This window comes from Zonotrichia leucophrys, chromosome 4 (genome assembly GCF_028769735.1).
Source record: "Zonotrichia leucophrys gambelii isolate GWCS_2022_RI chromosome 4, RI_Zleu_2.0, whole genome shotgun sequence".
In the NCBI taxonomy this organism is placed as follows: Eukaryota; Metazoa; Chordata; class Aves; order Passeriformes; family Passerellidae; genus Zonotrichia; species Zonotrichia leucophrys.
In genome coordinates, this window is record NC_088173.1 from 70983418 (window position 1) to 71005199 (window position 21782).

Sequence of the window (21782 nt, forward strand, 5' to 3'; positions counted from 1 at the left end):
TAGAGTGCTTGGGGTGCTCGGGATTTTGGGGTGTTTGGGGTTGTTGGGGGTATTTGGGTTTTTTTGAGGTGTTTGGGGTTGTGTGGGGTGTTTGGGGTGTTTGGGGTATTTGGGTTTTTTGGGGTATTTGGGGTTATTTGGGGCACTCGGGGTGCTCAGAGTTTTGGGGTGTTTGGGGTATTTGGGGTGCTCAGGACACCAGGGGTTCACAGGGGTTTTGGGGCGCTTGAGGTGTTTGGGGTTGTTTGGCGTTGTTTTGGGGTGTTTGGGGTTTTGAAGTTTTGGGGTGTTTGGGGTATTTTGGGGTGCCCAGGACACATGGTATTCTCAGAGGTTTTGGGGTGCTCAGGTGTGAACGCTGTTTTGGAGTATTTGATATTGTTTGGGGAATTTGGGGTGTTTGGGGTTTTGGGGTGTTTGGGGTGTTTGGGATTTTTGGGGTGCTCGGGGTTTTGGGGTGTTTGGGGTATTTGGGGTTGTTTGGGGTATTTGGGTTTTTTTGAGGTGTTTGGGGTTGTGTGGGGTATTTGGGTTTTTTGGGGGTATTTCGGGTTTTTTGGGGTATTTGGGGTTATTTGGGGCACTCGGGGTGCTCAGAGTTTTTCGGTATTTGAGGTATTTGGGGTATTTGGGTTTGTTTTGGGTATTTGGGGTTATTTGGGCCACTCGGGGTGCTCAGAGTTTTGGGGTGTTTGGGGGTATTTGGGGTTTTTTGGGTTTTTTGGGCTATTTGGGGTTATTTGGGGCACTTGGGGTGCTCAGAGTTTTGGGGTATTTGGGGCGTTTGGGATTTTGGAGTATTTGGGGTGCTTGGAGTATTTGGGGTGCTCGGGGGTTTTGGGGTATTTAGAGTGCTTGTGGTGCTCGAGATTTTGGGGTGTTTGGGGTTGTTGAGGTACTTGGGGTGTTTGGGGTTGTTTGGGGTATTTGGGTTTTTTTGAGGTGTTTGGGGTTGTGTGGGGTATTTGGGGTATTTGGGGTTATTTGGGGCACTCGGGGTGCTCAGAGTTTTGGGGTGTTTGGGGTATTTGGGGTGCTCAGGACACCAGGGGTTCACAGGGGTTTTGGGGCGCTTGAGGTGTTTGGGGTGTTTGGGGTATTTGGGGTTGTTTGGGGTATTTGGGGTTTTGAAGTTTTGGGGTGTTTGGGGTATTTTGGGGTGCCCAGGACACATGGTATCCTCAGAGCTTTTGGGGTGCTCAGGGTGCTCGGTGCTTTGGGGTATTTGGGGTGTTTGGGAGGCTTCACAGGAGTTTTGGGGTACCCGGAGCCCTCAAAAGGGGCAGAAAGAGGGGATTTGTGGGGAAAACGGGGAAAATTCGGACACGGGGACAAAGCGGGGGAGCCCCAAAAGGCGGGACGCGCTCACCCCAAAGGATTCGGGGATTTATCCTGGACTGCCGGGCCCGGGGGGCGGCTGCGAGCGGGATCGGGAATGATCGGGAGGGTTCGGGAAAGATCGGGAGGGAAGGTTCGGGAAGGTTCGGGAATGATCGGGAGGGTTCGGGAGGGTTCGGGAATGATCGGGAGGGTTCGGGAATGTTCGGGAGGGATCGGGAGGGTTCGGGAATGATCGGGAGGGATCGCGAGGGTTCGGGAATGATTGGGGGAGTTCGGGAGGGTTCGGAAGGTTCGGGAGGGATCGGGATCGATCGGGGAGGGATCGGAGAGGTTCGGGAGGGGTTCGGGAAGGATTGGGGGGGAATCGGGAGAGATCGGGAGGTTCTCGGTACCTCTCTGGGAGCGCAGAGATGGGAGCGAGAAGCCGGAGGCCCTCCCTGTCCCTGTCCCTGTCCCTGTCCCTGTCCCTGTCCCTGTCCCTGTTCCCTGTCCCTGTCCCCATCCCCGTCCCTGTCCCTGTCCCTGTCCCTGTTCCCTGTCCCTGTCCCTGTCCCTGTCCCTGTCCCCATCCCTGTCCCTGTCCCTGTCCCTGTCCCTGTCCCTGTCCCCATCCCCGTCCCTGTCCCCCCCATTCCCAGGCCCTGAGGGGCTCGGCCGCACCCCCCTCATGGGGTCACCCTTCGGTCCCCTCTCTGTCCCCCCCGTGTCCCCTCCGTGTCCCCGCCGTGTCCCCCCGGTCACTCCCCGGTCACGGCGCCCCCGGCTCGGCGCTGCCGCCCGTGCCAGGCCGCGTTAGCGCCGCCCGAGCTCCGCTCTGTCCCCTTTGTCACCTCCCCCGCTTTGTCCTCTGTGTCGCACAAAGGGGGGGTTCAGGGGGTGCCTCGTTTGGGGGTTCCCCCGAAATCCCGGGGGATGGGGGCGGGGGGCGCTGGCGCCGCTTTTTCTGGGATCCAGGACCCCAAAATGAGCCCACAGCGCCCCAAAATGAATCCTCCGAGACCCCAAAACGAACCCCATAGCACCCCTAAATGAGCACCCCTAAAATGAGTTCAGGACCCCAAAATGAACCCTCCAGGACCCCAAAACGAGACCCTACAATGAACCCCCGACTGCCCCAAAACGAACCCCCCAAAAGCTCTAAAATGAGCTCGGGACCCCAAAATGAAACATCCAGAACCCTAAAAGGAACACCCCAAAATGAAATAACCCCGGATCCCTAAAATGGACCCCCCAGCACCCCAAAAGGAGCCCAGAGCACCCCAAAACCAAACCCCGGACCCCAAAATGAGCTCAGGACCCTAAAATGAGCCCACAGCACCCCAAACCCAAACCCCGGACCCCAAAATGAGCCCTCCAGGACCCCAAAACGAGACCCCAAAATGAAACCACCCTGGACCCCAAAACGAGACCCCAAAGTGACCCCACAGCACCCCAAAATGAACCCTCCAAAACCCCAAAACGAGACCCCCAAAACGAGACCCCAAAAGACACCCCCGGACCCCAAAATGAGACCCCCGAGCACCCCAACACCCCGAAAACAAACTCCCGGACCCCAAAATGAACCCACAGCACCCCAAAACGAATCCATGGCCCCCAAAACGAGACCCCAAAATAAAACCACAGCACCCCAAAACCAAACCCCGCACCCCAAAATGAACCCTCCAAAAACCCAAAATGAGACCCCAAAACGAGACCCCAGAGCACCCCAAAACCCCAAGTCCAGCCCAGTGGGGTTTTTGGGGTCCCTAAATGGTTTTTGGGGTGTCCCCCTGCGCTTTGGGGTCTCTGTGGGGTTTTGGGGCTCCTTTGAGTCCCTGTTCTTTTGGGGTCCCGCCGTGTTTTGGGGTCCGTGTACAATTTGGGGTCCGTGTAATTTTGGGGGGGTGGGGGGTCCTTGAGTATTTTGGGGTTTCCTTCATAATTTTGGGGGCGTCTCTGTAGATTTTTGGGGTCCCTGCACATTTTAGGGTCCCCTTTTTAGGGTTTCCTTCATATTTTTGGGGTCCCTCCCATGTTTTGGGGTCCCGGCACATTTTAGGGTCCCCTTTTTAGGGTTTGCTTCACATTTTGGGGTCCCTGTCATATTTTGGGGTCCCTGCCCATTTTCGGGGTCCGTTCAGAGTTTTGGGGTCCCGGCACATTTTAGGGTCCCCTTTTTTAGGGTTTCCTTCACACTTTGGGGTCCCTGCACATTGTGGGGTCCCTCCTCGTATTTTGGGGTCCCCCCACACCCTTTTGGGGTCCCTCCCCGTGTTTTGGGGTCCGTGTACATTTTAGGGTCCCCTTTTCAGGGTTTCCTTCATATTTTTGGGGTCCCTCCCATGTTTTGGGGTCCCTGTAAATTTTAGGGTCCCCTTTTTAGGGTTTCCTTCACACTTTGGGGGTCCCTGCACATTGTGGGGTCCCTCCCCGTATTTTGGGGTCCCCGCACATTTTTGGGGCTCTCCTCGTGTTTTGGGGTCCCCCCGCACCCTTTTGGGGTCCCTCCCAGTGTTTTGGGGTCCGTGTACATTTTAGGGTCCCCTTTTCAGGGTTTGCTTCACATTTTGGGGTCCCTCCCATGTTTTGGGGTCCCTGTAAATTTTAGGGTCCCCTTTTCAGGGTTTGCTTCAAACTTTGGGGTCCCTCCCGTGATTTGGGGTCCCTGTACATTTTGGGGTCCCTCCTTGTATTTTGGGGTCCACATACATTTTTAGGGTTCTTTCAGAGTTTTGGGGTCCCTGTACATTTTAGGGTCCCCCCCTTTTTCAGGTTTTCCTTCACACTTTGGGGTTCCCTGCCTGTGTTTTGGTGTCCGTGCACATTTTGGGGTTTCCCTCACAATTTGGGGGTTTCACATTTTGGGGTTTCCCTCACAATTTGGGAATTTCCCGCTTCCTGCAGACTTTGAGGAGCTTTTTCTCCCCCTTCTCATCTCCCCGCACCCTTTTGGGGCCCTGTCTCCCTTTTTGGGGTCCCCCCGCACATTTCGGGGTCCCCTCTCCCTTTTGGGGTCCCCCCTCCCTTTTGGGCTTTCCCACTAGGCCGCGCGAGTCCTCCAAGCCGCCAGGGGGCGCTCTGGGCGCTCCCTCCCCTCGCGTCTCGTTGGTTCCGGTGCCGCCTCTCGCTGGTTCCGGCGGCGGGAGCGGCCCCGGGAGCGGCACCGGGAGCAGCGGCCCCGGGAGCGGCCCGGCCCCGCCATGTGGTTCATGTACGTGCTCAGCTGGCTGTCCCTGCTCGTGCAGGTGGCCTTTGTCACCTTGGCCATCGGTGAGAGCGCCCCGGGGGCTGCGCGAAGGGATTGGGTTCGCTCCGGCCGTGTGGCGATATGGCGGGGGAGAGGGAGGGGGAGAACCGGGGGGAGGCGGGGACAGCGAGGGATCGGAGTGGCGCCGACTTTGGGGTCCCTGGGTGTCCCCAAGGCCTTAAATTGTCCCCGAGATTTGGGGTCCCTGGGTGTCCCTGAGGGCTCAGAGTGTCCCCAAGATTTGAGGTCCCTGGGTGTCCCCAAGCCCTCAGAGTGTCCCCAAGATTTGGGGTCCCTGGGTGTCCCCAAGCCCTTAAATTGTCCCCAAGATTTGGGGTCCCTTGGTGTCGCCAAGGGCTCAAAGTGTCCCCAAGCCTGGACGTCTCTGAGTGTCCCCAAGCCCTCAGAGTGTCCCCAGGATTTGGGGTCTGTGCCTGTCCCCAGCCCTCAGTGTCCCAAGGATTTGGGGTCCCTGAGTGTCCCCAAACCCTCAGAGTGTCCCCAAGGACTGGAGTCCCTGGGTGTCCCCAAGGCCTTAAATTGTCCCAAGGGTTTGGGATCCTTGAGTGTCCCCAAACCCTCAGAGTGTCCCAAGGATTTGGGATCTTTGATGTCCCCAAACCCTCAGAGTGTCCCCAAGATTGGAGGTCCCTGGGTGTCCCCAAGTCTTCAGAAAGTCCCTGAGATTTGAGATCCCTGGGTGTCCCCAAACCCTCAGAGTGTCCCCAAGATTCGGGGTCCCTGGGTGTCCCCAAGTCTTCAGGGTGTCCCCAGCTTGGGCCCTGGTGCTGCCGAAGGGCTCGGGTCGACCCCGTTGGGTCGGGTGACAAGGCCCGAGAAAGTCCCAAATTTGGGTCCCTGGGTGTCCCCAAGCCTCAGAGTGTCCCATGCTGGGGTCCCTGGGTGTCCCCAAGGCTTTAAATTGTCCCCGAGATTTGGGATCCTGGTGTCCCCAAGCGCCTCAAGTGTCCCCAGATCTGGGGTCCTGGTGTCCCTAAACCCTCAGAAAGTCCCTGAGATTTGGATCCTGGAGTGTCCCCAAACCTCGAGTGTCCCAAGATTGGGGTCCTGGGTGTCCCCAAACCTCAGAAAGTCCCAAAATTTGGGGGTCCCTGAGTGTCCCCCAAGCCCTCAGAAGTCCCTGAGATTTGGGGTCCTTGGTGTCTTCAAGCCCTCAGAATGTCCCCAAGTTTTGGGGTCCCTGAGTGTCCCCAAGCTCTCAAAATGTCCTTGAGATTTGGGGTCCCTGGGTGTCCCCAAGCCCTCAGAGTGTCCCAAGGATTTGGGGTCCCTGGGTGTCCCCAAGTCCTCAGAGTGTCCCCAACATTTGAGGTCCCTGGGTGTCCCCAAGCCCTTAAATTGTCCCAAGGGTTTGGGGTCTTTAGGTGTCCCTGAGGGCTCAGAGTGTCCCCAAGATTTGGGGTCCCTGGGTGTCCCCAAGTCTTCAGAAAGTCCCAGATTTGAGATCCTGGTGTCCCCAAGCTCAAAGTCCCTGGATTTGAGATCCTGGGTGTCCCCAAACCTCAGAGTGTCCCCCAAATTTGGGTCTCTGGTGTCCCAAATCTCAGAATGTCCCAATTTGGGTCCTGAGTGTCCCCAAGCCTCAATAGTCCTAATTGGGTCCTTGGTGTCCCAAGCCTCAGGTGTCCGATTTGGGTCCTTGGTGTCCCCAAGCCCATCAGAGTGTCCTCGCATTGGGTCCTGGGTGTCCCAAGTCTTCAGGGTGTCCAACATTGGATCTCTTGTGTCCCAAGTCAAGTCTCCCAAGTTGGGTCCCTGGGTGTCCGACCATAATCACCACGGATGGTTCCCTGGGTGCCCAAAGCCTCAGGATGTCCCCAAAGTCCTCATGGTGCCAAGGATTTGGGTCCATTCGGTGTCCCCAAGGCCCTAAATTGTCCCAAGGTTTGGGCCATGGTGTCCCCATAGGGCTCAGAGTGTCCCCAAGTTTGGTGTCTGTGGTGTCCCTGACTGTCAGAATGTCCCAGTTTTGGGTCCCTGATGCCCAAGCCCTCGAGTGTCCCTGAGATTTGGGATCCCTGAGTCCCAAGCCCTCAAGTGTGCCCGAATTGGGATCCCTGAGTGTCCCAAACCTCGGTGTCCCAAGATTGGGGTCCCTGGGTGTCCCCAAGGCCGGGAGTCCTTGGTGTTCCCCGGATGGGGTCCCAGCCTCCCTGACCTTTGGGCTCAGAATTTGGGTCCCCGGTGTCCCAAGGCGCTGTGCTGGTGCCACCCAGGTGTCCCGTCCATGGTGCCATTGGTGTCCCTGGTGCATCGGTGTCCCTGCCGTTCCCTGGTGCCACCGGTGTCCCTGGTGCCCTCGGTGCCCTATGTGTCCCCGGTGCCATCGGTGTCCCTGCTGTCCCTGGTGCCATTTGGTGCCATGGTGTCCTCGTGCCATCGGTGTCCCCGTGGTGTCTGGTGCCCTCGGTGCCATGGTGCCTGTGCCCCGGTGCCTCGGTGTCCCGTGCCTCGGTGTCCCCGCTGTCCCTGTGCTATCGTGCCCTGGGGGCCATCGGTGCCATCGGTGTCCCTGGTGCCCCGGTGCCATGGGTGCCCTGGGTGCCATGGGTGTCCCTGTGTCCCCAGCGGCCGGGCTCTATTACCTGGCAGAGCTGATCGAGGAGTACACGGTGGCCACCAGGAGGATCATCAAGGGCATGATCTGGGTGAGAGCTGAACCCAAACCCCAAATACCCCAAATAAACACCCCAAACAAATACCCCAAACACCCCAAATACCCCAAATAAACACCCCAAATACCCCAAACCCCAAACAAATACCCCAACTACCCCAAATAAATCCCCCAAATCCCCCAAATCCCCCAAACCCCAAACACCCCAAATACCCCAAATACCCCAAACCCCAAATCACACCCAAATACCCCAATATCCCAAACCCCAAATACACCCCAAATACCCAAATATCCCAAACCCAATAACACCCCAATTACCCCAAATATCCAATACCCCAAACACCCCATTTTCACCCCAATACCCAACCCCAATCCATACCCCAAATCCAATCCATTTTCCCCCCATTTTTCTTTCCTATTTTCCCATTTCCCCATTTTATCCCCATTTTTCCATTTTCCCATTATTCCCAATTTTTCCCCATTTCCCCCAATCCCATTTCCCCACCATTTTCCCCATTTTTTCCACATCTCATTTTCCCCATTTTTTTCCTATTTTTCCCTTTCCCATTTTCCCCATTTTTTCCCCATTTCCCCATTTATCCCATTTTTCCCATTATTTCCCATTTTTCCCCATTTTTCCATTTTCCATTTCCCATTTTATTCCATTTCCCCATTTTCCCCATTTTCTCCCCATTTTCCCCATATTCCATTTTCCCATTTTCCCCCATTTTTCCCACTATTCCCATTCTCATTTTCCCCATTCCCATTTTCCCCACTATTCCATTTTTCCCCATTTTTTTTTTCCCATTTTTCCCATATTTCCCCATTTATCCCATTTTTCCCATTTTATCCCATTTCCCCATTATTTTCCCATTTTCCCATTTTCCCCTTTTCCTATTTTCCCCATTTTTTCCCATTTTTCCCCATTTTCCCCCAATTTCCCATTTTTTCCCCATTTTTTCCACCCATTTTTCCCATTTTTTCTTTCCCACTTTCCCATTTTCCCCATTTTTCCCCATTTTTTCCTCCTATTTTTCCCCATTTTTCCCATTTATTCCCATTTTTACCTTCCCCATTTTTTCCCCATTTCCCCATTTTCCCATTTTCCCCATTTTCCCTCATTTTTTGCACACTGTTCCTTTCGCCTTTTCCCCCCCCCCATGTCCTCAGTTTTCCCCATTTCCCTCGATTTCCCCCAATTCTCCATTTCCCCACATTTTTTCTCAGGTTTCAACATACAGTTTCACTATTACATTTTCCCACTGTTGCGAATTTTTTCTTTTTTGATTTTTATTTTTTTATTTTCCAGATTTTTTTGATTTTTTTCGGCATTTTTCGGATTTATTCTTTTTCCAGTTTTTTGAAACATTTAGAATTATTATTTTTTATTTTGCACCCATTTTTTCATTTTTATTTCCATTTTTCGGATTTTTTTTGATTTATATTTGTAATTTTTTAGGTATTTCTTGTAATTTCTCATTTTCCCAAATTTTGCAGGAATTTTCCCGATTTCTCGTTTTGGGTTTTGGTGATTTTGGGATTTTTGGGCATTTTCTAACTTTTTGGGATCTTTTATCCCGTTATCTCCAGGTCCTTTGGAATTGGGGGCTTGGGGCTCTTGGCAGCAATTGGGGGTGTACGTGGGGCTGCTGCAGAGCTTCCCCTGCATCGCCCTCGGCTCCTCCAACTTCCTGCTCTCCTGCGGTCAGGACCAACACAGGGCACTGGGGAACTTTGGGAATTAGATTTTTGGGAATTTTTTGGGATTTTTTGGGAATTTTTTGGGATTTTTTGGGGATTTTTTGGGATTTTTTTGGGAATTTTTTGGGATTTTTTTGTGATTTTTTGGATTTTTTGAATATTTTTAGGATTTTTTGAAGGATTTTTGGAGGAATTATTGGGGATTTTTTAAGAATTTTTCAGGATTTTTTGAGGAATTTTTTGATTTTGGTGATTTTTTGGATTTTTTGGATTTTTGGATTTTTTTGGGATTTTTTTGGATTTGGATTTTTGGGATTTTTTGGGATTTTTGAAGAATTTGAGGGAATTTTGGGATTTTTGGGATTTTTTTGGGATTTTTTTAATTTTTTGGTGATTTTTTGGGATTTTTTGGGATTTTTTGGGATTTTTTTGGGATGATTTTTTGGGATTTTTTGGGATTTTTTGGGATTTTTTGGAATTTTTTGGGATTTTTTTTAATTTTTTATTGGGATTTTTTAGGATTTTTTGGGGATTTTTGAGGGAATTTTTGGGGATTTTTTGAAGAATTTTGAGGGATTTTTGGGGATTTTTGGGGATGTTTGGGGTTCTCTGAGAGGCAGGAATTTGGGGTTCCGGGTGTACGTGGGGCTGCTGCAGAGCTTCCCCTGCATCGCCCTCGGCTCCTCCAACTTCCTGCTCTCCTGCGGTCAGGACCAACAGGGGGGTTGGGAATTACTGGGAAATTAGTGGGAATTTTTGGGGAATTTTTTGGGATTTTTTTGGATTTTTTTGGGATTTTTTTGGGATTTTTTTTGATTTTTGGGGGATTTTTTTGGGATTTTTTGGTGATTTTTTGGGATTTTTTTGGGATTTTTGGGATTTTTTGGGGGATTTTTGGGATTTTTTTCAGGATTTTTTGAAGAATTTTTTGGGATTATTGGAGATTATTTTTTGTGATTTTTTGGGGATTTTTTGGGATTTTTTTTGGATTTTTTGGGGATTTTTTGGGATTTTTTTGGATTTTTTGAGGATTTTTTGAAGAATTTTGAGGGAATTATTGGGGATTTTTTCAGGATTTTTTTGGGATTTTTTTGGTGATTTTTTGGGATTTTTTGGATTTTTTGGTGATTTTTCAGGATTTTTTGAATATTTTGGATTTTTCGGAATTTTTTCAGGATTTTTTTTGAATTTTTTCAGGATTTTTTTAGAATTTTTTCAGGATTTTTTGAAGAATTTTTAGGGATTTTTTGGGGATTTTTGAGGTTCTGTGAGTGGCAGGAATTTGGGGTTCCTGGTGTACGTGGGGCTGCTGCAGAGCTTCCCCTGCATCGCCCTCGGCTCCTCCAACTTCCTGCTCTCCTGCGGTCAGGAAACAACACAGGGGTCTGGGGAATTTTGGGAATTTTTTGGGATTTTTTTGGGAATTTTTGGGAATTTTTTGGGATTTTTTGTGATTTTTTGGTGATTTTTGTGATTTTTTTGGGATTTTTTTCTGAATTTTTTCAGGATTTTTAGATTTTGAATATTTTGAGGATTTTTTGGATTATTGGGATTTTTGGGAATTTTTTGGGATTTTTTTGAAATTTTTTGGGATTTTTTTTGGATTTTTTGGGATTTTTTTAGGATTTTTTGAAGAATTTTTGAGGAATTTTTTGGGATTTTTTTGGGGAATTTTTTGGGATTTTTTTGGATTTTTTTTTGGATTTTTTTTTGGGTTTTTTTGGGGATTTTTTTGGATTTTTTTGATTTTTTTTGAATTTTTTGGGATTTTTTAGGATTTTTTTCAGGATTTTTTTTGGGAATTTTTTGGGATTTTTTTAATTTTTTTTTTTGGATTTTTTGATGATTTTTTGGGATTTTTTGGGATTTTTTGGTGATTTTTTGGGATTTTTTTGGATTTTTTGGGATTTTTGGGGATTTTTTCAGGATTTTTTAAAGAATTTTGAAGGAATTATTGGGATTTTTTGGGGATTTTTTGGGATTTTTTTGGTGATTTTTTGAGGATTTTTGGAAGAATTTTTAGGGAATTATTGGGGATTTTTTGGGATTTTTTTGGGATTTTTTTGGGATTTTTTCATTATTTTTTGGGATTTTTCGGGATTTTTTTGGGATTTTTTGTGATTTTTTGGGGGATTTTTTGAAGAATTTTTAGGGAATTATTGGGGATTTTTTGGGAATTTTGGGACATATTTTGGGATTTTTTTTGGATTTTTTGGAGATTTTTTTGGGATTTTTTTTTGAATTTTTTGGATTTTTGAGATTTTGGGGATTTTGTTTTATGGATTTTTGAAGAATTTGAGGGATTATTGGGATTTTTGGAAGATTTGAGGGTTTTGTGGGATTTTTTGGGGGATTTTTTGGTTATTTTTTTGATTTTTTTGGGATTTTTTTCTGAATTTTTTCAGGATTTTTTGAAGAATTTTGAGGGAATTATTGGGGATTTTTTGGGATTTTTTGAAGAATTTTTAGGGAATTATTGGGGATTTTCAGGGAATTTTTGGGAATTTTTTGGGGAATTTTTTTGGATTTTTTTTGGGAATTTTTGGGGATTTTTTCTGAATTTTTTCAGGATTTTTTCAGGATTTTTTGAAGAATTTTGAGGAAATTATTGGGGATTTTTTGGGATTTTTTTTTTTTATTTTTGAAGATTTTTGAGGGATTATTGGAATTTAGGGAATTTTTGGGAATTTTTGGGAATTTTTTGGGAATTTTTGGGATTTTTTTGGGATTTTTTTGGATTTTTTGGGCAATTTTTTTGGGATTTTTTTCAATTTGAGCTCCCAAAATTTGGGATTTTCTTTCTGGAATATTCTGATCCCATTTTTTTCCCTTTTTTTCCCACAGTTCTGGTCGTGCTCAATCACTACCTGGCATTCCAATATTTTGCTGAGGAATTTTATCTTTTTTCCGAGGTAAGATCCCCAAAAAATTGGAATTTTTCCCATTTTCCCCATTGGAAAAATCCCAATTTCTTCAAAATAAAATTAATTTTTTTTCCAATTTAATTTCTCCCTAAAATGTGAAAAAATTTAGGAAATTTTAAAAAATAAATTATTAAAAATTCAATTTTTTTTAAATTTAACCCCAAAATTTTTCCCATTGGGAATTCCATGAGAAAAATCCCAAAATTCCATATAAAAAATGAGGAAAATCCAATTTTTCCATAAAATTTTTTGGGTTTTTTTAAATAAATTTAATTTTTTTGATATGGATTTAATTAAATTAATTAAAATATTAATGAAATGAATCTTTAATTAAAATCTGGGAATGATTATTGGAATTTTGGGGTTTCTGAGTTGGAATTTTTGGGAATTCTGGGTTGGAATTTTGGGATTTCCAAACTGGAATTTTGGGAATTTTTGGGTTGGAATTTTCCATGGGAATTCTTGGAATTTTGGGGTTTTTGGGTTGGAATTTTTGGGATTTCTGGGTTGGAATTTTGGGATTTCCAAGCTGGAATTTTGGGAATTCTGCAGGTCCTGGCTGGAAATTTTCCATAGGAATTTTTGGAATTTTTGGGATTTTTGGGCTTGGAATTTTGGGATTTCCAAGCTGGAATTTTGGGAATTTTTGGGTTGGAATTTTTGGGAATTCTGGTTGGAATTTTGGGAATTCTGGGTTGGAATTTTGAGATTTCCAAACTGGAATTTTGGGAATTCTGGTTGGAATTTTCCACAGGAATTCTTGGAATTTTGGAATTCTGGGTTGGAATTTTGGGGTTTCCAAGCTGGAATTTTTGGAATTTTGGTTGGAATTTTTGGGAATTCTGCAGGTCCTGGCTGGAAATTTTCCATAGGAATTTTTGGGATTTTGGGCTTGGAATTTTGGGAATTTTGGGGTTGGAATTTTGGGGTTTCCAAGCTGGAATTTTGGGAATTCTGGGTTGGAATTTTGGGAATTTTTGGGTTGGAATTTTGGGATTTCCAAGCTGGAATTTTGGGAATTCTGCAGGTCCTGGCTGGAAATTTTCCATAGGAATTTTTGGAATTTTTTTGGATTTTGGGCTTGGAATTTTGGGAATTCTGGGTTGGAATTTTGGGAATTTTTGGGTTGGAATTTTGGGAATTCTGAGCTGGAATTTTGGGAATTCTCGGGTTGGAATTTTCCATGGGAATTCTTGGAATTTTGGGAATTTTTGGGTTGGAATTTTGGGAATTCTGGGTTGGAATTTTCCATGGGAATTCTTGGAATTTTGGGATTTTGGGCTTGGAATTTTTGGGATTTCCAAGCTGGAATTTTTGGGAATTCTGCAGGTCCTGGCTGGAAATTTTCCATTGGAATTTTTGGAATTTTTGGGCTTGGAATTTTGGGATTTCCAAAGTGAAATTTTGGGAATTTTTGGGTTGGACTTTTCCATGGGAATTCTTGGAATTTTGGGGTTTTTGGGTTTGGAATTTTGAGATTTCCAAGCTGGAATCTTGGGAATTCTGCAGGTCCTGGCTGGAAATTTTCCATTGGAATTTTTGGGATTTTTGGGAATTTTTGGGTTGGAATTTTGGGAATTCTGAACTGAAATTTTGGGAATTTTTGGGTTGGAATTTTGGGGTTTTTGGGTTGGAATTTTGGGAATTTTTGGGTTGGAATTTTGGGATTTCCAAGCTGGAATTTTGGGAATTCTGGGTTGGAATTTTGGGAATTTTTGGGTTGGAATTTTGAGATTTCCAAACTGAAATTTTGGGAATTTTTGGGATTTCTGAGCTGGAATTTTTGGGAATTCTGGGTTGGAATTTTTGGGAATTCTGGGTTGGAATTTTGAGGTTTCCAAGCTGGAAATTTTGGGAATTCTGGGTTGGAATTTTGGGGTTTCCAAACTGAAATTTTGGGAATTTTTGGGTTGGAATTTTCCATGGGAATTCTTGGAATTTTGGGATTTCTGGGTTGGAATTTTGGGAATTTTGGGTTGGAATTTTGAGATTTCCAAACTGGAATTTTGGGAATTCTGGTTGGAATTTTGGTTTTTTGGTTGGAATTTTGAGATTTCCAAGCTGAAATTTTGGGAATTTTTGGATTGGAATTTGGGAATTTTGGGTTGGAATTTTATGGAATTTTTGGGTTGGAATTTTGGGAATTCCAAGCTGGAATTTTGGGAATTTTTGGGTTGGAATTTTGGGAGTTTTTGGGTTGGAATTTTCCATGGAAATTCTTGGAATTTTTGGGATTTCTGAGCTGGAATTTTGGGTTTTTTTGGGTTGGAATTTTGGGATTTCCAAGCTGGAATTTTGGAATTCTGGGTTGGAATTTTGGGAATTCTGGGTTGGAATTTTGAGATTTCCAAACTGAAATTTTGGGAATTTTTGGGATTTCTGAGCTGCAATTTTGGGAATTCTGGGTTGGAATTTTGGGGTTTCCAAGCTGGAATTTTGGGAATTCTGGGTTGGAATTTTGAGATTTCCAAACTGAAATGTTGGGAATTTTTGGGTTGGAATTTTGGGAATTCTGGGTTGGAATTTTGGGAATTTTTGGGTTGGAATTTTCCATGGGAATTCTTGGAATTTTGGGGGTTTTTGAGCTGGAATTTTGGTTTTTTTTGGCTTGGAATTTTGGGGTTTCCAAACTGGAATGTTGGGAATTCAGGGTTGGAATTTTTGGTCATTCCCAGGTCCTGGCCTATTTCACCTTCTGCCTGTGGCTGATCCCGTTCGCCTTCTTTGTGTCGCTGTCGGCCGGGGAGAACGTCCTGCCCTGCACCGTGCAGCCCGCAGGTGGGGAGGGGATGACGGGAATAACGGGAATAACGGGAATAACGGGAATAATGGGAACGGGAATGGGGATGGGAATGGGAATAACGGGAATGGGAATGGGAATAATGGGAACAACAGGAACGGCGGGAACAATGAGAATGGGAATAACAGGAATAACGGGAATAACGGGGAGAACGTCCTGCCCTGCACCGTGACACCTGCAGGTGGGGAGGGGACAGCAACGGAACAACAATGGAATGACGGGGATAACGGGAATAATGGGGATAACGGGAATAATGGGATAACGGGAATAATGGAACAACAGGAATGGCGGAACAATGGGAACAACAACGGGAACGGCGGAATAATGGGAATGGGAATAACGGGAACAACGGAATGGAATGGAATAATGGGATTGGAATGGGAATAATGGGAATGGGAATAACAGGAACAACGGGAACGGCAGGAATGGCGGGAATAACAACCGGAATAACGGGAACAACAGGAATAACGGGAACAACGGGAACAACAACGGAACGGGAATGGGATGGCAATGGGAACAACAGGAATAACAACGGGAACAACAGGAATAATGGGAACAACAGGGATAACGGGAATAACGGGATTGGGAACGGAATGGGAATAACGGGGATAACAGGAATAACAGGAACAACGGGATTGGGAATGGGAATAATGGGAATAACGGGAATGGGATTGGGAATAACGGGAATAATGGGAACAACGGGAATAATGGGAATAACGGGAACAACGGGAATAATGGGAATAACGGGAATAACGAGATTGGGAATGGGGTTGGGATTGGGAATAACGGAAACATTCCCATTCCCATTATTCCCATTCCCAATCCCATCCCCATTCCCGTTATTCCCGTTGTTGTTCCCGTTATTCCCAATCCCAACCCCATTCTCAATCTCGTAACGGGAACAACAACGGGAATAACAGAAATGGCAGGAATAACAACGGGAATAACGGGAACAACGGGAATAACGGGAATAACGGGGACAACGGGAATGGGAATGGGAATGGGATTGGGAATAACGGGAATAACAGGAATGGGAATAATGGGAATAACGGGAATAACGGGAATAACGGGACTGGGAATGGGAATGGGAATGGGAATAACCGTGACCCCGGGAGGTGGGGACGGAACGGCAACGGGAACAACAACGGGAACGGCGGGAATGGAGGGAATAATGGGATTGGGAATGGGAATGGGAATAACGGGAACAACAGGAACAACAACGGGAATGGCGGGAACAACAATGGGAACAAGGGGAATAACGGGAACGGCGGGAATGGGAATAACGGGAATAACAGCGGCAACAACGGGAACAACGGGAATGGGAACAACGGGAATGGGAACGGGAACAACGGGAACAACGGGGACAACGGGAACACCGGGAATAATGGGAATGGGAACGGGAACAACAGGAACAACGGGAACAACGGGAATAACGGGAATAATGGGGATAATGGGGATAACGGGAATGGGATTGGGAACAACGGGAACAACGGGAATGGGAATAACGGGAATAATGGGAATGGGAATAACGGGAATAATGGAAGTAACGGGAATAATGGGAATGGGAACGGGAACAACGGGAATAACGGGAACAACGGGGATAATGGGAATAACGGGAATGGGAATGGGATTGGGAACAACGGGAACAATGGGAATGGGAATAACAGGAATAACGGGAATAATGGGAACAACGGGAATGGGAACAGGAACAACGGGAATGGGAACAGGAACAATGGGAATAACAACGGTAATAATGGGAACAACGGGAATAACGGGAATGGGAATGGGAATGGGATTGGGAATGGGAATGGGGTCAGGAATGGGATTGGGAATGGGAATAGGGACAGGATTGGGAATGGGAATAACGGGAATGGGGATGGGGAATGGGAATCGGATTGGGAATAACAGGAATAACAGGAATAATGGAATGGGGTTGGAATGGGGTCAGGAATGGGAATGGGATTGGGATTGGGGTCAGGAATGGGAATGGATTTGAGTTCATCCGGTTTCGATCCCATTCAGAACGTCCCAGATATTTGGGATTTTTGGGGTCATGGAGGGCGATAACGCTGTGGAAATTTGGGATTTCTGGGGGTCCTTGAGGCCTTGGGAGAATCCCAGAAATTTGGGATTTTGGGGGATTCCCTGAGCCCTTGGAGAATCCCAAGGATTGAATGTCCTGAAATCCATGGTGCAGCCTGGAGATGGGAACGGGATCAGGAATGGGAATGGGAACGAGAATGGGATTGGGAATGGGATTAGGAATGGGATTGGGAATGGGATTGGGAATGGGAATGGGGTCAGGATTGGGAATGGGATTGGGAATGGGAATGGGAATGGGATTGGGAATGGGGATGGGAATGGATTTGAGTTCATCCGGTTTCAATCCCACTCAGAACATCCCAGAAATTTGGGATTTTTGGGTCATCCAGGGTGATAAAGCCATGGAAATTTGGGATTTTTGAGGGTCCTTGAGGCCTTGGGAGGATCCCAGAAATTTGGGATTCCTGGGGTTCCCCAAGGGTTCAGAATGTCCCAAAAATTTGGGATTTTTGGGGTCTCCAGGGGCTCAGAATATCCCAGAAATTTGGGATCCCAAAGACTCAAAAACCCCACAAATTTTGGGATTCCTGGGTGCCCCAAATTCTCTGAATATCCCAAAAATTTGGGATTTTTAGGGATCACCAATGATTAAAATATCCCAGAAATTTGGGATCCCAAAAGCTCAAAGAATCCCAGAAATTTGGGAATTTTTGGGTCCCCAAATTCTCTGAATATCCCAAAAATTTGGGATCCCTGGAGGTCCCTGAAATCTTGGAGAATCCCAGAAATTTGGGATTCCTGGAGCTTCCTGTGGACTCAGAATATCCCAAAAATTTGGGATTTTTGGGGTCTCCAGGGGCTCAGAATATCCCAGAAATTTGGGATCCCAAAAGCTCAAAGAACCTCAGAAATTTGGGATTTTTTGGGGTCCCCAAATTCTCCAAATATCCCAGAAATTTGGGATTTTTGGGGTCCCCAAAGGCTCAAAATATCCCAGAAATTTGGGATCCCAAAGACTCAAAAACCCCAGAAATTTGGGATTTTTGGGGTCCCCAAATTCTCTGAATATCCCAAAAATTTGGGATTTTTAGGGATCACCAATGATCAAAATATCCCAAAAATTTGGGATTTTTAGGGATCACCAATGATCAAAATATCCCAGAAATTTGGGATCCCAAAGACACAAAAACCCCAGAAATTTGGGAATTTTTGGGTCCACAAATTCTCCACATATCCCAAAATTTTGGGATTTTTAGGGATCACCAATGGTTAAAATATCTCAGAAATCTGGGATTTTTAGGGATCACCAATGATCAAAATATCCCAGAAATTTGGGATTTTTAGGGATCACCATTGGTTAAAATATCCCAGAAATTTGGGATCCCAAAGGCTCAAAGAATCCCAGAAATTTGGGATTTTTTGGGGTCTCCAAATTCTCTAAATATCCCAGAAATTTGGGATTTTTAGGGATCACCAATGGTCAAAATATCCCAGAAATTTGGGATCCCAAAAGCTCAAAGAACCTCAGAAATTTGGGATTTTTGGGGCTTCCTGTGGGCTCAGAATTTTCTCAAAAATTTGGGATTTTTGGGGTCTCCAGAGGCTCGAAATATCCCAAAAATTTGGGATTTTTAGGGATCACCAATGGTTAAAATATCCCAGAAATTTGGGATTTTTAGGGATCACCAATGGTCAAAATATCCCAGAAATTTGGGATCCCAAAAGCTCAAAGAATCCCAGAAATTTGGGAATTTTTGGGTCCCCAAATTCTCTGAATATCCCAAAAATTTGGGATTTTTAGGGATCACCAAAATTTGGGATTTTTAGGGATCACCAATGGTCAGAATATCCCAGAAATTTGGGATTTTTAGGGATCACCAATGATCAAAATATCCCAAAAATTTGGGATTTTTAGGGATCACCAATGATCAAAATATCCCAAAAATTTGTTATCCCAAAAACTTTGGGATTCTTTGGAAAACCCCATAAATTTTGGGAATCCCTGATCACCCCAAAACTCCAACCCCACATTCCCAGTGGGGAATCCTTTAAAAATCCCATCCCGCTCCCCAAAAATCCCAAAATTCCCCAAAATTTTGGAATTCTGATCCCGTTTTTTCCCGCAGACGACGTCGTTTCCAATTATTTCACCAAGGGGAAAAGAGGGAAACGCTCCGGGATTCTCCTGATTTTCTCCTTCATCAAGGAAGCCATCCTGCCCAGCAGGCAGAAAATTTACTGAAATTCGGGAAAATTCCGGAATTTTTGGGAATATCCAGAAGATTCCCCCAATGGAATATCCCAAATTTTGCCGTTTTTTTAGGAATTTTTTGGGAATTCAGAGACTTGGACACTCCTGGAGGTGCCGATCACGCTTGGGGGGTTTTTTTTCCTGTTGATTTCTTGGGAATTTTTGGGAATTTTTGGGAATTTTTGGGAATTTTTCGGTTCCATGAGGAAGCTGCTCCTGGATTTTCCTGAAGGTTCCACAGAGCCGGGAAGGAAAAGAAAAAATTTGGGAAAAATCGGGATAAATCCAGAGAATTCCACATTTTTCCAGAAGGAATGATCTCAATTTTTGGGTTGGAATTTTGAGATTTCCAAACTGAAATTTTGGGAATTTTTGGGTTGGAATTTTTCCATGGGAATTCTTGGAATTTTGGGTTGGAATTTTGGGATTTCCAAGCTGGAATTTTGGGAATTTTTGGGTTGGAATTTTCCATGGGAATTCTTGGAATTTTGGGTTGGAATTTTTGGGATTTCCAAACTGAAATTTTGGGAATTTTTGGGTTGGAATTTTCCATGGGAATTCTTGGAATTTTGGGTTGGAATTTTTGGGATTTCCAAGCTGGAATTTTGGGAATTTTTGGGTTGGAATTTTCCATGGGAATTCTTAGAATTTTGGGTTGGAATTTTTGGGATTTCCAAGCTGAAATTTTGGGAATTTTTGGGTTGGAATTTTCCATGGGAATTCTTGGAATTTTGGGGGTTTTTGGGTTGGAATTTTTGGGATTTCCAAGCTGGAATTTTAGGGAATTCTGGGTTGGAATTTTTTGGGAATTCTGGGTTGGAATTTTTGGGAATTCTGCAGGTCCTGGCTGGAAATTTTCCATAGGAATTTTTTGGAAGAATTTTGGGATTTGGGTGGTTTAAATCCTGAAAATTCCCATTTTTTCCACTCCAGCAAAGCCTTGGGAAGGGATTTTCCATGGGAAATCTCAATTTTCCATGGAATTCCCAGAATTCCGGATTTTTCTGCAGACCAGGGGGAATGTTGAGAATTCCCAGATTTTCCTTCCATCCTTTTCTCCAAAGGGTGAAAAATCCACCAAGGGAGATGCAAATTTCTTCTTTCCCATCATAAAAAATTCCCACTTTTTTCTGGAATTTTCCATTCCCACCCCAGCCAGGCTTGGGAATTCCCGATCCAGAAGATTTTTTCAGGAATTCCCCAAAAAAATTCCTTTGGGAAAAGCTGGAATTTTGCTCTGAAACCTCTTGGATTGGGATTTTTTGTTGATTTTTTCTTTTTTTTTTTCCCCTCTGGATTGGCTGGAAAATCCGGAATTCCTGATTCCTTTAAATCCCGATTTTCCTGGGATTTTTTTTTTTTTCCATATTTTTCCAGGAGCTGAATCAGATTTTTGTGAAAATCGTGGAAATCCGTCAATATTTCACCAGGAAAAGGAAATTTGGGATGAAAACCCTTTGGAAATTTGGGAAAAATTTCCCATAAACGCTGAGAATGAGAGAAATTGAGAATAAAATGGAAAAATCCTGGATTTTCCTTGGGGGTTTTTATTGGGATTGGGATTTTTTCCGGCTCCATGGCCAGGTTATGGAATTTGGATGGAATTTTGTCACAGAAATTCCAGGATTTTTGGGGGAATTTCATGGATTCAGATCCCATCCCCCCATCCTGTGGGATTGTGGATTTTTTCCTGGATCTGGAAAGGGCAGGAAAAGGAAATTCCCAAATTTCTCTGGAAGCAGCAGAGAGAGCTCAAAAAAAGCTGGATTTGGGAAAAATCCAGGGAAAAAAACTCCAGGATTTGGGAAAAATCAGGGAAGAAATTCCAGGATTTGAAGAAATCTGGGAAAAAACCAAAAAGATTTGGGAAAAATCTGGAAAAAACGCCAGGAAAGTTCAAGGAATTGGAGAATCTGGGATACTCCAGATTGAAAAATTTGGGAAAAATCTCCAAGAAAATTCCAGGATTTGGGAAATTCTGGGAAAAATCTCCGGGGTTTGGAAAAATCCAGGAAAAAGCTCCAGGAAATTCCAGGATTTGGAGAAATGTGGGAAAAATCTCCAGGATTTGGGAAATTCTGGGAAAAATCTCCAGAAAATTCCAGGATTTGGAAAAATCCAGGAAAAAACTCCAGGAAAGTTCCAGGATTTGGGAAAAATTCCAGGAAAATTCCAGGAATTGGAGAAATCTGGGAAAAATCTCCAGGATTTGGAAAGATCCAGGAAAAAAACTCCAGAAAATTCCAGGATTTATGAAAAATCCAGGAAAATTTTGCTTCTTTTCCATCAGGAATTTCCATTTTCCAGTTTTTTTTTGGGGGGGGGCATCTCCTTCCCAATTTTCCTCCAGGAAAATTCCAGGAATTCAGGGAAATTTGGGAAAAATCCTCTCCCAGCCTTAAATCTTTGAATTCCAACTGGAAAAGGAGGGAAAAATTCTGGAAAAATCCAAATCCAAGGGAATTCCCAAGGAATGGAGGATTTGGGATTTTTGGGAAAGGAGCTTTTGGAAGAATTCCAGGTGGGCTCAAATCCAAGGGAAATAAAGGATTTTATTTGGATGGAGGAAAGGAGGAGCTGCCAGAGGTTTTGTGGGATTTTGGGGGAAAAAATTCCCAAAATTTAGGATGGAATTCCATGGGGTGGGCGGGGGTTGGGGTTGTTTTTAAGGAAAAGCAACGCGGAATTCCGGGAGAGAGGGAAATTTTGGGAATGGAGGGAGGGAAATTCTGGGATTAAGGGTGGGAAATCCTGGGAAATGAGGGTGGAAAATCTTTGGAAAGGAGGCAGGAAAATCCTGGGAATTGAGGGCGGAAATCCTGGAAAAATCTGAGAAGGAGGCTGGAAAATCTTGGGAATTG

At 45.2% G+C, this 21782-nt stretch overlaps 1 protein-coding gene across 1 annotated transcript; it reads left to right on the forward strand.

The window, feature by feature from the left end:
- The first annotated feature begins 4148 nt into the window (after nucleotides 1-4148).
- TEX261 (testis expressed 261) lies at nucleotides 4149-20450 on the forward strand. Its single transcript, XM_064712323.1, has 7 exons — nucleotides 4149-4590; nucleotides 7157-7236; nucleotides 8828-8906; nucleotides 10166-10267; nucleotides 11748-11815; nucleotides 14503-14605; nucleotides 18797-20450. The coding sequence occupies exons 1-7, from the start codon at nucleotides 4521-4523 to the stop codon at nucleotides 18910-18912; spliced, it is 618 nt and encodes a 205-aa protein (XP_064568393.1). The 5' UTR covers nucleotides 4149-4520; the 3' UTR covers nucleotides 18913-20450.
- The last annotated feature ends 1332 nt before the right edge of the window (nucleotides 20451-21782 follow it).